The 14075-nt window shown below is 35.4% G+C and overlaps 1 protein-coding gene across 3 annotated transcripts in view; it reads right to left on the minus strand.

Moving 5' to 3' along the window:
* MON2 (MON2 homolog, regulator of endosome-to-Golgi trafficking) overlaps positions 1-14075 on the minus strand; it is a 62444-nt gene that overhangs the window by 35031 nt on the left and 13338 nt on the right. For all 3 annotated transcript variants that reach the window (XM_079303556.1, XM_079303558.1, XM_079303557.1), the window contains exons 3-11: positions 11351-11478; positions 10414-10545; positions 8879-9008; positions 8229-8326; positions 6932-7057; positions 6066-6260; positions 5190-5314; positions 4665-4804; positions 1948-2101 (exon numbers count right to left, since the gene is read on the minus strand). In XM_079303556.1, the coding sequence (XP_079159682.1) occupies positions 1948-2101; positions 4665-4804; positions 5190-5314; positions 6066-6260; positions 6932-7057; positions 8229-8326; positions 8879-9008; positions 10414-10545; positions 11351-11478 (1228 nt within the window). The remainder of the gene's footprint in view (positions 1-1947; positions 2102-4664; positions 4805-5189; positions 5315-6065; positions 6261-6931; positions 7058-8228; positions 8327-8878; positions 9009-10413; positions 10546-11350; positions 11479-14075) is intronic.

The following is a 14075-nucleotide window of genomic DNA, read 5'->3' on the forward strand; positions in this document are numbered from 1 at the left end:
TATGTCTACATGATCCACTGCTGAAAAGCATGCAATTAAAACATCACTATGCTGGAACAGCAGCCTCATTGACACTTTTCTCCACCTTTTACTTTAAAAGCACATAAGGAACTGCTGAGTTACAAATCCAACAGGAATTGCAGCTGACACAGCAGGAGCATCTATACAAGTAGAGACAGACTGTTACAAAAACTACCTGCTACCACAACAATCATTATTTCATAATTTTTCCTCTACAAACTACTCTTTAAAAAAGCTACATATCCCAGCTAAAATACAAAGATACTTTTATCCCCCAAGTGTCTCCACTCTTGTCTGCACAAAGGATTTTTCCTTCTCCCAAACATGCCACACTTCAATCATTACTGCTAATTTCCTGAAGATAGCTGCCTCAGATATCTAGGGGAGCAGGAAATATAGCTAAATCAAGTGGCCAGCATTTCATCCTACATATACAAGAAAGTGTAAATATATATACAGGTCTAATTAAAATTAATAGTGGCTTTTATAATTACAATATATTTGGGAGGCAGAGGTCACATCCTTTTACTTTTGAAGACAGAAAATGCTAACTACTGAATAAATTATATGAGTTGCTACTGTTACATGGCAATGGCCATGGAAAGTCTTGAAGAGTTGGTCTTTTCCTCTTAGAAGCATTTAGTTCCTTAAGTAAAGGGGAAGACAAAGCACAGTGGTCTGTGAAGAAATTTGTAAAGAAGTATGAGATGTGGCCATGTTTGAAAATCCAATGGCAGCAGAAGAGAACTGGTGCTAGGATGTGACACATTACAGCAAGTCATCTCCTTACATACAGGGACCTACAGCCAAAAATACTAGATAGGAGAAAAAAACTGCTGTGAAATGCTTGTCACAACTCTGTAATCTTATACAAAAGAAAAAATGCAAAAATTATGCAGAGAAAATCAGAGTCACTTGATGTAAAACACAAGAAATTTTAGAGCAGGATAGGAGACTATGAAAATGGGTGCAAGGTTCTTGAGCCAGTTAAGAACAGACAGTAAGAAAAAAGAAAAGGAAGAAAAGTAGAGGTTGTAGTCGCTGACCACATTAAAAATTTGCATTCCCTGAGAACAGGCAGATAAGCTAAAACAAGTCATGTCCACTGCTGGAATTGAAGGTGAGTACATACACTGTAACTATTGAAATTAGAGGATGGTTTTTCTTCTGCATCTAAAAGGCAGGTAAAGGTACCCTAAAAACACTGAGAACCAGGCTATTTGCAGATTTCCCTGAATTTTAGTAAGCCAAAATTTTATGGTGATACATCAGGTTTGGAAGCACTTGTCCTTCAATGGTCCTGACATGAAAAAAAATGCACTATTTAAAAAGTAACATAATACTTGCAGCTTTAAACTGAGAACACCATTTTCATTGTACAAAATAATGCACATGACAAAACAATGCCATTCTAAGGAGTATTCAGAATCTAGCCTTGGCATATAGGTCAATGTATTGTTTGAAATGACAACCAGACCAGTATCTACCACAATATCCTGCTCAATAAAAACTGTAAATACAGAAAAGCTGTTGTGAATGAACTATTTTGCATTCCCACTGATGTCCTGTTTGCTTAATGCCCTTCATGTTTACCATTACAAAATGCAGCAACAGGTATTCCAAAATTGTTCTGTACTACAGGGAGGTTTAAAAGTGAAGAGTTAATACAGATAATAAGGTAGGAAAACAAAATCCAACTGATGCAAAAAACAGAGGACATTCCAATCAGAATCCAGGTCATGCAGAAAAAACAAAAAAGACCAGAATACCTCATGGCACTAAGAAAGAGAAAATTCCTAACAGACTTCAATGCCAGCGAAACAAAACCCTGAATATTCACTAGTAAAAAAAAAATAAATCTTTACATCATTACATTAAAAATAAAAATACTGCTACATTCATTTTCAAAAAGGTAGAGGTACTCACTATGTAGCTTTAGCACTGCCTTGTACTGTTACATTCAGGATGGGTATCCAAGTGCCTCTGTACTCAAAGGCAGGTAACACAGTTGCACCTCCACCCATTCCAAGCACTCCTGGGTTAGTTTGTGCTGAGCCAGTATTCCCTGATGCATTGCTTCCTGTTCACAAAAACAAAGTGATAAAATCAACCTATCTCTTATTTGTGACCATCAAACATCCTTTTTCTACATTTAATTTTTGAGACACCAGTATTAATCTGAAAACACTCTGTTCAAGAACGAAAATCAACTATAACAAACTATTTCTGAGCTCCCTCTGCTGTCTAAAATACAACCTTACGTGCAGCTCATTGATGTCAGCTGCCTAATTTCCAGTCAGAATGTAATGTTTCTGTGAAAGACACAGCAACATTCGTAACAGTCTGTGAATGAAACAAACTTAACACAGTCCTGATGAAACAATGTATATTTTAGTAAAGAGTCAGATAGATACTTGAAAGTTAAGGATTATTTACATAGTTGTATCAAGATCTCAGTAGTTAGAAAGTTTAATTATTTCAATAACAAACTTCCAAGAGTTTAGAAATGTAAAAACCACAAGAAGAGAATCAGAGAATGGTAATATTTGAATCTGTTCCATGCCAAGGTAGAATAACAAACCCCATCAGGAAGAGGCAACAATGTGCCAACCAACAGCTAGGAAGGGACAAATTTTGGCTCCAACTGAGAAAACCAAAAAAAGCAGTTAAAATAACAAGGAATTATGTATATATACACTTCCTTCATGGAGAAGGACATCTAAACTTACTAAGAACAGGTCCCACAAGTTCAGATTCTCTCTGAAGAGACAATGGGGAGAGAGGGCAGAGTCCCCAGGACAGCGACTCAGTGTAATTGCCATTTCGGTGTGCTTGCTTTTAATATGTGGGGAATAAGCTACTAATTTAGGCAATAAACTACTAACTCAGGCAATATGAATACACAGAAGCTTATGCATACACTTTAAAAACACAGTAACACTTAACAGAGTGAAACAAAAAAACCCCACGCTGCTAAATAAATGGTTAACCAAGCACTGACATTAACACAGTTACACTGGTGTCATTTTCTATAATCCCACAGTGCAGTCACATATATGCAACTATTTCTGTAACTTATTAAAGTGAATTGTAAACATTGCCCAGTATAATAAAGGTGACACAGAACTTTAGTAGATGCAGCTTCCAACTTCTATGAAACAGGTAGCCTGTTGCAAGACTGAGGCTCCAAAATTAAGTGTATAAGGAGTGTTAAGTGTCCAAAGCCAGGCTGAATAAGGCTTTGAGCAACCTAGTCTGTTGGAAGGTGTCCCAGCCCATGGCCAAGGTGCTGGAATTAGATCACCTTGAAGGTATCTTCCAACACAAGCCATTCTATGATTCCAAAAGACAGCCTGCTATGAGATTCTGCTGCTATAATCAGAAGACTCAGTTAAAGAATTGCATTGCGTTGATCTGCTCTTTGCATGTCAAATACAGCCATAGGAGGAAAAAAGGCAGAAAAAAATGCATGAGGAAGTGACATGAGAAACACTCAGACAGAAAGAAGCAGTGAAAAGGAAAAGAGAAAACAAACTGAAATAATTATGCAGACAAATAGCAACAGCACTAAAGGTATAACCCCACTGCAGTGCTGTTTCACCTGAGGCAAAATTTAGGTTTTCAGAATGAGTATTACAGAATGGTTTCTCGTATGTGCATATTACGTGGTGAAAAGTGTTTTTCTGATTTACTTTAAGCTAACCTGGAAATACTACTAATAGACATGTCTACCAATTGCTGTACAGATAGCTACAAAATGATACTGACACAGGTTTCCTAATGCTGTCACTGCTAACTCCAGCATGGGATCCCAATTCCATGAGTGAGCACTGAAAGCTGTGAGTCTAAACACAAAATTTTTCCTTAATTTAATAGTAGACATGATAGACAATTATTAATTTATTATCTGGCTTTCACCACTTTTAAGAAGGCATAACAAAAGACACCCTTACAAATTACTTTTATGTTGTTTGTTGCTGAGGACTCTTCTTCCAGAACTACAGGAAGAAGCAAAGAGTCTTAACTTGGGACATAAACACCTGCAAAGGCATTAACAAGACAATCCTTCCTTCTTATCAATATACAAATTACCTAGTGAAATGCCAAAACCTTGGCTGCAAGAAAAGATGATCAAGTTTAGTTTCAACATGTGTCTGACTTCAGCTCACAAAAAGGGCAGAGATCATTTGTAAAACACACATCTTTCATTTTGCCTCTTGGCTCTCTCACTCCAGTTTTGGCCTTGAGCATCCAGAAGAATTAACGATTATCTCCCACAAACTCACATCTTACCACTTAAACTGCACACTGCCATAAATTACATCCCTGCACAAGGAGACACTTTTTTATAGTCAGAAATGAGAAATATCTCCACTAGATTTCCCTCTGAAAAGTTGTGAAACAAGGAGCTTGGTCACTGCAGAAACAGGAATCAAGGCAGGAGAACTGCTCTGCTGACTGGGGTCTATGCCTTCTTCACATTACAGATAGATAAAATCCCAGAGCTGAGAACACTAGTTAAAGCTATCTTTTCACCAAAATAAACACAGAAGTAGAGACTACACCAGAGCTGAATCAAACCAGAATTAATTACTACAAGAAAATTATGGAAAAACAAAATTATAATAAGGACAAGGCTTTACCAGTTTGGTTTGGTGTTGCTGATGTGTTCCCTGTGCTCGGTACAAGAAATAGAGACTGGATAAAGGACCCCAGTGCATTCACAATATCACGGAAAACTTTAGTGGAATGCTGCTTCATATCATATGACTGACAAAAAGACCTGGAAGGTATTTTATAAAACAGAAAGCATTTAACAAACTGGAGACTAAAAGAATATTTTAACAACAACTTCATCCCCCCACACACTCTAACCTGTAGACTAAAAGCCCATTTTAACAGTAAATACTTAGGTAAACAATAATATCTAATTTTAGGTAAATGTTCCTTTGACATTGCTAAGACACAGACATACTCAAATAACTATAATTAAGCCTTTCCTGGATAATAAGCATTCCCTAATGCATTACACAAAATTATCACAAAGAGCTTATTACATTTAAGTTTCTACACATTTGCAATGCTTTAGGAAGCATTTTCCATTAGGGAAAAATAGTAAAAATAAATCTTAAACCTTATGTAAAAGCAAAAGACAATATATTAAATACCTTAATAGCTGAGGCTGCACACAAAGTCTGTGAATAGATTCTACTGCAACAGCTCGTAGCCACTGTGGTTTGTCTGCATCCAGAAACTTAACCAGCAATGACAGAAAGATTTCACATTCTGTCACCTAAAATATAAAATATATCATAATTTATATATTTATAATAAATAATAATTTTATCTATTTATAGTAATAAAAAGAAAAGCCTCCTACAAAATACTTCCTCAAAAAACCTTTTATCTCAGGAGTTATATCACAGCAAGTTTTGTACAGAATCTAAAAAAATCCCTGGAATGAGTATTTACTCAGAATTATGTAAAAACATAACATTTCTGACAAGTTAAAATCACATATGCAATTGCACTGAAGGAGTTAAATTCCTTACAGATATTGCAATAAAGGCCATATATTAGCTACAGTGGACAAATTAAAAATACACCTTTTAGCAAATACCCAAAACTCAGGACATAAGAACAGCTTTCATGAGAACAGTGTTTTTTACCAACATTCTGTTAACAGCTCTAGCAACTCAAGTCAAAAGCCTCTCAGAAAGTATAAACAAGGCACAGTAATCATCATGATTAAAAGTGAGGCAAATAACAGAAGATCAAAAGGTTCCCAAAACCTGAAAGGCAGTTAAATAAAGACAACAGCTAATCTACTATGAAATTCATACAAGCCCATGTTTAACAAAATCGTACATTTAGAATACATGTAAACACAAATAAATGTAAGAGGAAAATAGTATTTAGCCTTCTCTTCCCTCAGAGGACATCAACAGTTCCCAAGAACTAATCAGCACTACTACTGATCATATAGCACTGGCATATACATAAAAAACCAAAACTGTATAAAGAAAATTTGAGCATATTCTTACCAGCAAACTGTAAAACTGTTTAATCAAAACAGAAACTACTCGCAGCAAACGCATACAGATGGGAAAGTATGGTTTTTCCACTGGTGCTGGGGAAGATGAGGTGGTGGAACCTTGCCTGAATTTGATATTTGGGGAGAAGAGCTTTATAACAAGAGGGCATACTCTTTCTTTAAGAAGAAAACTGAATTCCTGATGCTGAAAAAGAAAACAGAAAAAATTATATGCAGATATTCCTTAATTGCTACCAGCAGCTCTGATTATGCATCTTATTTACACTTGCAGTTATGATCAAGCAGTCTGAAATAATGTAAATCTTGGTATAAATTGCAATCAGGAAATGAAAAGGCAGAACTGCAGACACCATTGTAAAGCTATCAAAAAGCAGGAAATTACATGGCCAGGTTCATGCCATGCACTCTTGTATTTTGCAAGATGAAGTAGGTTGCTAATATATCACTTATATACTTATAAATTCCTTAATTTACCTACTGTCCGCTAGTAAAACACATTACTACAGGATCATGGTGTATTTATATGCAGTGGATACATAAAATTCACAATCTTGATTCTTATTTTACAAGTGGGGTGAGGTTAATGTTTTTGTAGAATTAACAATTCCACAAATTTAGTTACAGAGCTGTAAAATGTATAAACATAAATAAAACACGAACATAAATAATGTGTTTGGGAATAGAAACATTCAAAAAGCACAGGGAACTTTGCAGTTAAACCCCTCCCATATGTAAAAGCTACAAGTCCTTTAGGAAAACAATATTCATATTAAATTACAGAGGATTTAATAAAGTGTAGATTTTACTACCTATGTGATTAAAAGCCTTCCTGTTTTCTGTCCAAGAACTACTCACTTGCAAAAACACCTGTGGAAAGTCATTGAGGACCGACTCAAGAAGCTCAAGGCCAAATGTCCGCGTCATTTCCGTCATACCCACGAGCCAGTAGGGAGCATCAGCATTAACTAACTGACAAAGATCCTTAGAGAGAAACAGAGTAACATTGACATTCTCTGTACAGTCCAGTACCAAGAAAGTTTCCCAAGTACATAATGAAATCTACACGCTCTGCTCTTTCTTGAGTAATTTTCTGATTTCAACACAATTTTTCTTTGAATATTTTCTAAACATAAATTAAAAAGAAAATGTTTAAGAGAAATTTTAAACATTGCTGGTATCCTTGTAACATGTGTGTTCATTCCTACCTTCAAAAATATCAAGACCAGTGAATTTGCTAAGTCAAGAAGATTTTTATTGGTGTGATGAATGCAACTACTCGTTTTCATTACATATTTGCCTTTAATGTTCAATACTAACCACAAGAAACAGGACTGAACTACAGTTGCAGCATTTTGCTCTGTATTGGGTCTGGCTGAGATGGAGTTAATTTTCCCCATAGCAGCCCTTACAGCTTTGCATTGGTAGCTAGAAAGGTGCTGATAACACATCCATGTTTTGACTACATCTGAATAGCACTGGCACAGTCTCAGTGCTGTCTCTCAAGATTTGCCCCCAGCTGCCAACAAGGGGTTGGCCAAGATCCTGGTGGGGAGGACACAAAAAAACATCAAAAAATGTCATCCCAAATTAACCAAAGAGATATTCCATACCTAGTTATAGAACCTAAGAAATAGAAGAGAAAGTGAGCCATGCATTTGTTATTTACAATATCTGCCTTCAGGAGCAACCACCGTGCACTCTGAAGCTCTGCTTCCCAGGAAGTTGCTGAATGTTGCCTGCTCATGCACATGCAAACTTATGCTTTTGCTTTAGTAAACTACCTTATCTCAACCTATTAATTGCTTTCCATCTTATTTTCTCTTCCCATCCAGCTGAGATGGGGAGTGCTAGAACAGCTGGGTGGGTACTTGAGAGTCCAACCAGGGTAAACCCACCACAGGCTCACAGAAATAAGAATCTTGAATTTAATGCAGACACATATACTTCACTATTGTTTAAGATTTATAGTAAAACATTTTCCAAGACCACTCTGTGGTTCCATCATTCCCTTGTGATACAGCATATCATCACCAATTAGAATAAACAGCATAAGAAAGCCCAAGGCTCTGGTTAAGGACATTGCAATTTCTGAAAGAGATGTAGAAGCACCCAATCTTAACAGCAAATACATATTCACATGTTACCCAACTACCTGAAAAAGCATATATGCATCCTTAGCACATGGCTTCAGTGTACTGACAGATCTCCTATTACTATTCCCTTGAACTGCAGCTGGCTGGTCAACAGCATCTGTGCACAAAAACAAAACAAAATTTTGTGAACAAAGGAACTGTTAAAAATCCAGTAGCATTAAGTGTTCTTACAAGAATATTCTATGAGAATTTCCAGGTAAATCTTCTGCAAGTTATCATGTCTATAGAAACAAACATTAGATTGACTCCCAAAAAATCATCAATACCAAGCACTGCTTTCCAATACTCTCTTCAAAACAACTACTGCCATGTATTTCCCACTCAGCAATCTATAGTACCTGCCATGAATGACACCCTCACCTTAAATCCCTTTACAATACTAACCTGAAGACCAGTTCCCACAGCTTGAAAAAAAAAAAAAACAACTAGGTTTTATACACTGCTGCACTGAATTGGACTGACACAATGGCAAAGGACTTCACCTCCTTTAAATACAAGTAAGTGTATAAAAGACAGTTAAAATTAATGATGTTTGTGACTTCTTTATAACATCTATAGACATTTTACTACTTCTTTATCTGAAAGAGAAGTCTGATATGTGTCCAAAACGCAGATAAATAAAAGCAAGCTGAGTAAGCAGCATGCCCACCTTTGTATCGTTCATCTTCAGCAACCACTCTCTCAAACACCACAGTAACTACCTGCCGCACTGTAGCTGCTGCAGTGTTATTTGTGATATTATCTTTTGTGAAGTGCAATCGAAAGCAAAGTACAATTGCCTGAAAGGGAAAAAAAACAGAAAAAAATATCACAACAATATATTTCATCTTTTAGCTAACAGTCAAGAAGGTTGACAGATTGAACAATGCTTTCTTCAGCAGTTTGCCAAAAGGTTGTTAAAAAAAAATAAATTTAAATTTGAAGAATCAGAATACATTTTATGGATTACCCTAGCCTAAAAACTCTTTAGCAATCTTTCCCAAAGGCAATCAAAAAGTAGTATTAACTGAACACATTACAATGTGCCAATAAAATTGCTGTCATCATACAGAGAATACACAGTAATCATTACACAGAACAACTTGTATAAATATTAATGTCAAAAGGACATTAGGATGTAAGGTTAATCACAGAAAGCTAAAATGTCATTCCTCTCCTACACTGAAACATAATACTTTCACAATCATATTGACTTGACTGTTATTATTCCTAAGACGTGCATTTCAAAGTGGTATTGTGCTGACAATGACCTGAATACTTTTTCCCATTGGATTTTGTTATTACCTCTAACTCTTAGTTTGATACTTACCTGTTTTATTATGAATTTTGAAAATTAACATCTGTATGCATAGTGAAACCTGTATTTCTTGTTCTTCTGCCCATACACTGTGTTCTTACACTTTCAAGAACCTCAACCACATTTGGCCACAGTGCTACATGCTGTGAGCCATAAAAGATTCAGAATTTTCTTTTGCTTCTTTTTCATGTCAATGATTTGTGGACCCTATTTCAGATGATATTGCTACATTAGTTTAAAATCCTGTGACAGCTTGCTGAAACACAAACATGCAGTATGTGTCTGGCTGAAACCAATTTTCTACAATGTAATCTAGAAGAGAAACTTACTAAGCAGTTTCACAATTCACAAATGGTAAACAATGCTGCTTCTTCAAAGAGAAGTATCTCATAATTTAAATTAAAATGGACTGTCTCCTTATTGTTTTAGTTGAAACATTATACCCAAAATGTTTCATGTTTAAAACTATGACCCAAGGTTACTACAGAAATAGCAATAACTGCACTGTTTTCAAAGGAGAGTTAAGTCAGGGCAGGAGGCAACTTCTTTTAATATTTTCTCCATTAGTGAGAGTTTACACTGTGCTATGTGTTCTGATTCCAGTTCAAAAACACACAAACAAATGAGGATAGGCATCAGTTCAGTGCTTTTATTTGAAGCTCCTAAGAAGTCCAAAATATATTATTGTGCAGGATTTACACAACACACGGAAAAGGTAGCTAAAAGAAATCCTGTTCTTGGAGTCTAGTCATTAAGACAACAGGGGTACAAAAGAATCAAGAAAGCCCCTTCCTCATTCATTGTTTTCACATGCTTCATATGTAAAATTTCCCCATTTTTCCTCTTGGGTATTTTAAATTCTCTAGTTGACACTAACAAATTCTTACCTTGGACAGCGCTTCATCATGCACAACTGTATTGGTTGTTAGAAGTACAAGAACTGTCTGGAGCAATTTAAGTTCTTCAAGACTGTTCTCCATTAATTGCCATAGCATATTAATAATGTTTCCTGCTGCAGCCTAAAAAGAAATAATTTTTGCACCTATTACAATATTTATGTACTGGTATATCATTACATATGTAAGAATATCACTGTCATAAAGGCATATCATAGGTAAATGTGCCTGTTTGTCTATACCATAGGACTACATTGAGAATATAAAGCCAATTTCATTGTCACAAACTTCCCGAAGTATTTTTAAAGAACTGACAACAGAAATGTCTTAATATGCAGTACAAATTAAAGTCTTAAGTTTCTACTTGGAAATATAGAAGACACAGTAAAAATATATTTTTCTTTCAGAATTCATTCATATCAGAGAGAAAACAGTATAATTTTACATTACACACACAACTGAAGGTGTACTTTAACAGCATTATCTGCATCAGTTTCCTAACACACTATATATGCAGTACATAATGTATCATGACATTCATTGCTGCAGAAAATGTACATCCATTTTACCTTATTTTTAAAAATAAAGTGTAACAAAAGCACAATAATGTTATTGCACAGATTATATTTTTGGACGCACAAGGTTCATTACATGTTCAGTTCCTGCAGTGTAAGAATATGAACTGAGTTGGTTTCAATTTCCATGAATTTCCTTCTAGGGGTTACGAATAGTGCCTCACCTTTTTTTTTTTTCTATGGTGTAAAAGTTTTTCTTTTGAATTACTGAAAAACAACTAGGAGTAAAATATTTTGTGGACTATGTTCATTATAATATCAAGAGTCCCCTAAAACAACTTGTTCACCTTCCATTTGAGGTCTGCACTTCTCACTCTGAAATATTTATGTTTTTGTTTAAAGATCAATCTTACCTCTGAAACAACTTCATGAGACATGAGCCTCTGTATGGCTGCTAGACACAGCTGAGTGATCTTTGGTTCTTTTGTTCCACAACCCATCAGAAAAGGCTGAACCACCTCTGAGCTGTTCTCTTTCAATGCTTCAAAGAGAAATATGGAAGCAGTCAATGTTTAATTGAAAAATACACTGCAAAAATTGTTAATCACACCTCTTAACAAAATGCAATCTCCAGTCTTAGAAATTTGGGATTTACATGTGGCCCACACCGAAAAGCCAAGTGAAGACAGACACTGGGCTGACACAGCTCACTTCCACAATCACCCTGGCCAAGGCTCAAATTCCAAGCACTTTCTCCCTTACACAGTCAATTGACTTCCCAAATCCAATACATCCACTTAAGAGCCCAAGTGGTTAGCAAGGTGATGTAAGGTTCTGCCATCCCCAGAGCTTTCCCTGGCCTTGCCATAGGAAACAGTCTCAGGCTGGTAGCACTGTCCCTCTGCTCTGCTTCACCTCAGCACCTAATGCAGGAGCAACACAGTGCAACACAGAGCAACATTCCAAAGCACAGGGCAGGAAGGGGAAGAGCAAACTGCCACTGGCAAAACAGGAGGAGAAAGAGACTGGATTGACAAAACAGGAAGAGAGAGACTGGACTGCTTGTATCCTGGGTATGTTCACCTGGCTGTGAATTTGCCAAATGGTTTTAGTGACAAAGGGCGGCTTCTTAAAATGGACTTTTGCAAGGAAACTGGAGAAAACCAGTTTCCATATACTTCTCTCTCTCCCCCTTCTTTTTTTTTTTTTTTCTTTGGTTTTTTTTTTTTTTGCTTTGTTCTTTTTCTGTTGTTTTGTTTTTTTTTTTTTTTTTTGCTAATGACAAAGTTTCATAAAGAATACAGCATTCTACACTGGCATTTAAAAGTAAGTCAAAAAATCTGAGATAATTCAAAAATATTAAAACAGTAAAAATATTTTAAAAAAGCATAACTCTGACTGATGAGTGGTTTTCCATTTGCAGGTATGTTTGTTGATTCATGCAAACTTCTAAGATTTTAGTGACTCATCACCATTTCAGATACTAAACATTTCCTCACAGTTTAAACTTCAATGTGTATTCTTACACTGTGTTTTAGTCTACGTGTAGTAGAAGAAATCTATTCATGAAAAGTTTCACATGCTTTTCAGAGGACAGGAGTTACCACAAATAAAAAATACATTCTCATCTAAAAATGCAAACATGATCTATACTACTAAGCACCTCTACAATTAATTTGGAAAAAAATGAAACAAGTTAAAACTACAAAAATATACTTTAGTGATATTTTCCAACTGAAACACTAACTGACTCAGAAGTTTCTACAAAAAGGATAGGCTATTATAAATTATGGATGCCAACTTTCTGTAAGATAATAGTTCTTACAGGGTGATATCAACACGCAGTCCAGTTTCATCAGCCTTTTCAGAGCCAGTGCAGGCTCTATGTCCAGTTTCTGAACTGCCACTAAATTCTAACCATCAAGCAGAAAAAGCAAGCAAAAGATACCACAAAACATTTATCCTTAACATAAGACTCAAGATAATTCTAAATGGCAAAAATGGCAGGAGTTAATAAATAACAAGACAAAGAATAAATTTAGCCTTTTACAATACTTTCTTCTATAATCCATTGAAAGCAACATTCTTATAACAGAATCTATAAAAGTATTTTTAATTCATAAATCTGAAAAATTAACGTTTTGTAGATTTGCTTTGGTACCCATTTAGTTTTACAGCAACCAGGCACATGGGGTGATTCTTGGGGCTTTCCTGTTGAGAGGGTCTGGAGCTAAACTTTGATGATCCCTTCCAACTCAGAATATTCTGTAATCTCATGATTCTGTGACTGTATTAACTTCAGTCTTAAAATACACCATAAATGTGTATTGCCATATCTGCCTTCATTTTGCTACCAATTTATGGCAGAATATATTAAGAGAGATCTATCTTACTGAACCATAACAACTGAGAAGTTTTTGGAAAGTATAACTTACCCGTTCATTTCATCAGCAAGATTGTAATTCTGACTTTTTAGAAGAACTCCTAAACCATAAGTTTTTGCACATCTCAAAGCCACATGGAAATAATTTCTCAAATCTATCTCCTGTGATTTAAGGCTTTCTCCTCCTCTGGAATGTCTCAAATTCTTATAAGTAAATAATAAAGCATGTGCACACTGCCAAGAATGAAGACTTTGAAACAGCTCAACTTCTCCAAGAGAAAGAAAGAAGTTAGATCAATGACCTCTAAATTCTGGAATGTAAAGCATATCGCACCAAAAATAACAAATATTTGTAAGATTTTAATAAAGATTATAAACCTGCATCTATGTTCCCAAAAATTATAATCCTACACAATGAAATGGTTCAAGAAAGCATCAGATCAGCTTATTCAAAACAATCTGATACAGTTGATCTTATCTACATTAGTAAAATGAGTCTACATCAAAATATTCAAAAAATCATATCCTGATCAAAATATTTATTTGTATTACTAGAATTTCTCGTAAATGTTCCTAAATCACCTAACAGCCAAAAAGCATGCACTAGATTTCACAATTACAAAATGCTACATTGCAAAATGTACCATTTTGCAGCTTTATTATTACTAAAGTGTATATATATATTGTTTTTCTTCAGAAGATTTTAAATATTAGATAGATGACCTCTTGACCCTAACTTATACATAAGGTTAGCT

This window comes from Erithacus rubecula, assembly GCF_903797595.1.
Source record: "Erithacus rubecula genome assembly, chromosome: 4".
NCBI lineage: Eukaryota > Metazoa > Chordata > Aves > Passeriformes > Muscicapidae > Erithacus > Erithacus rubecula.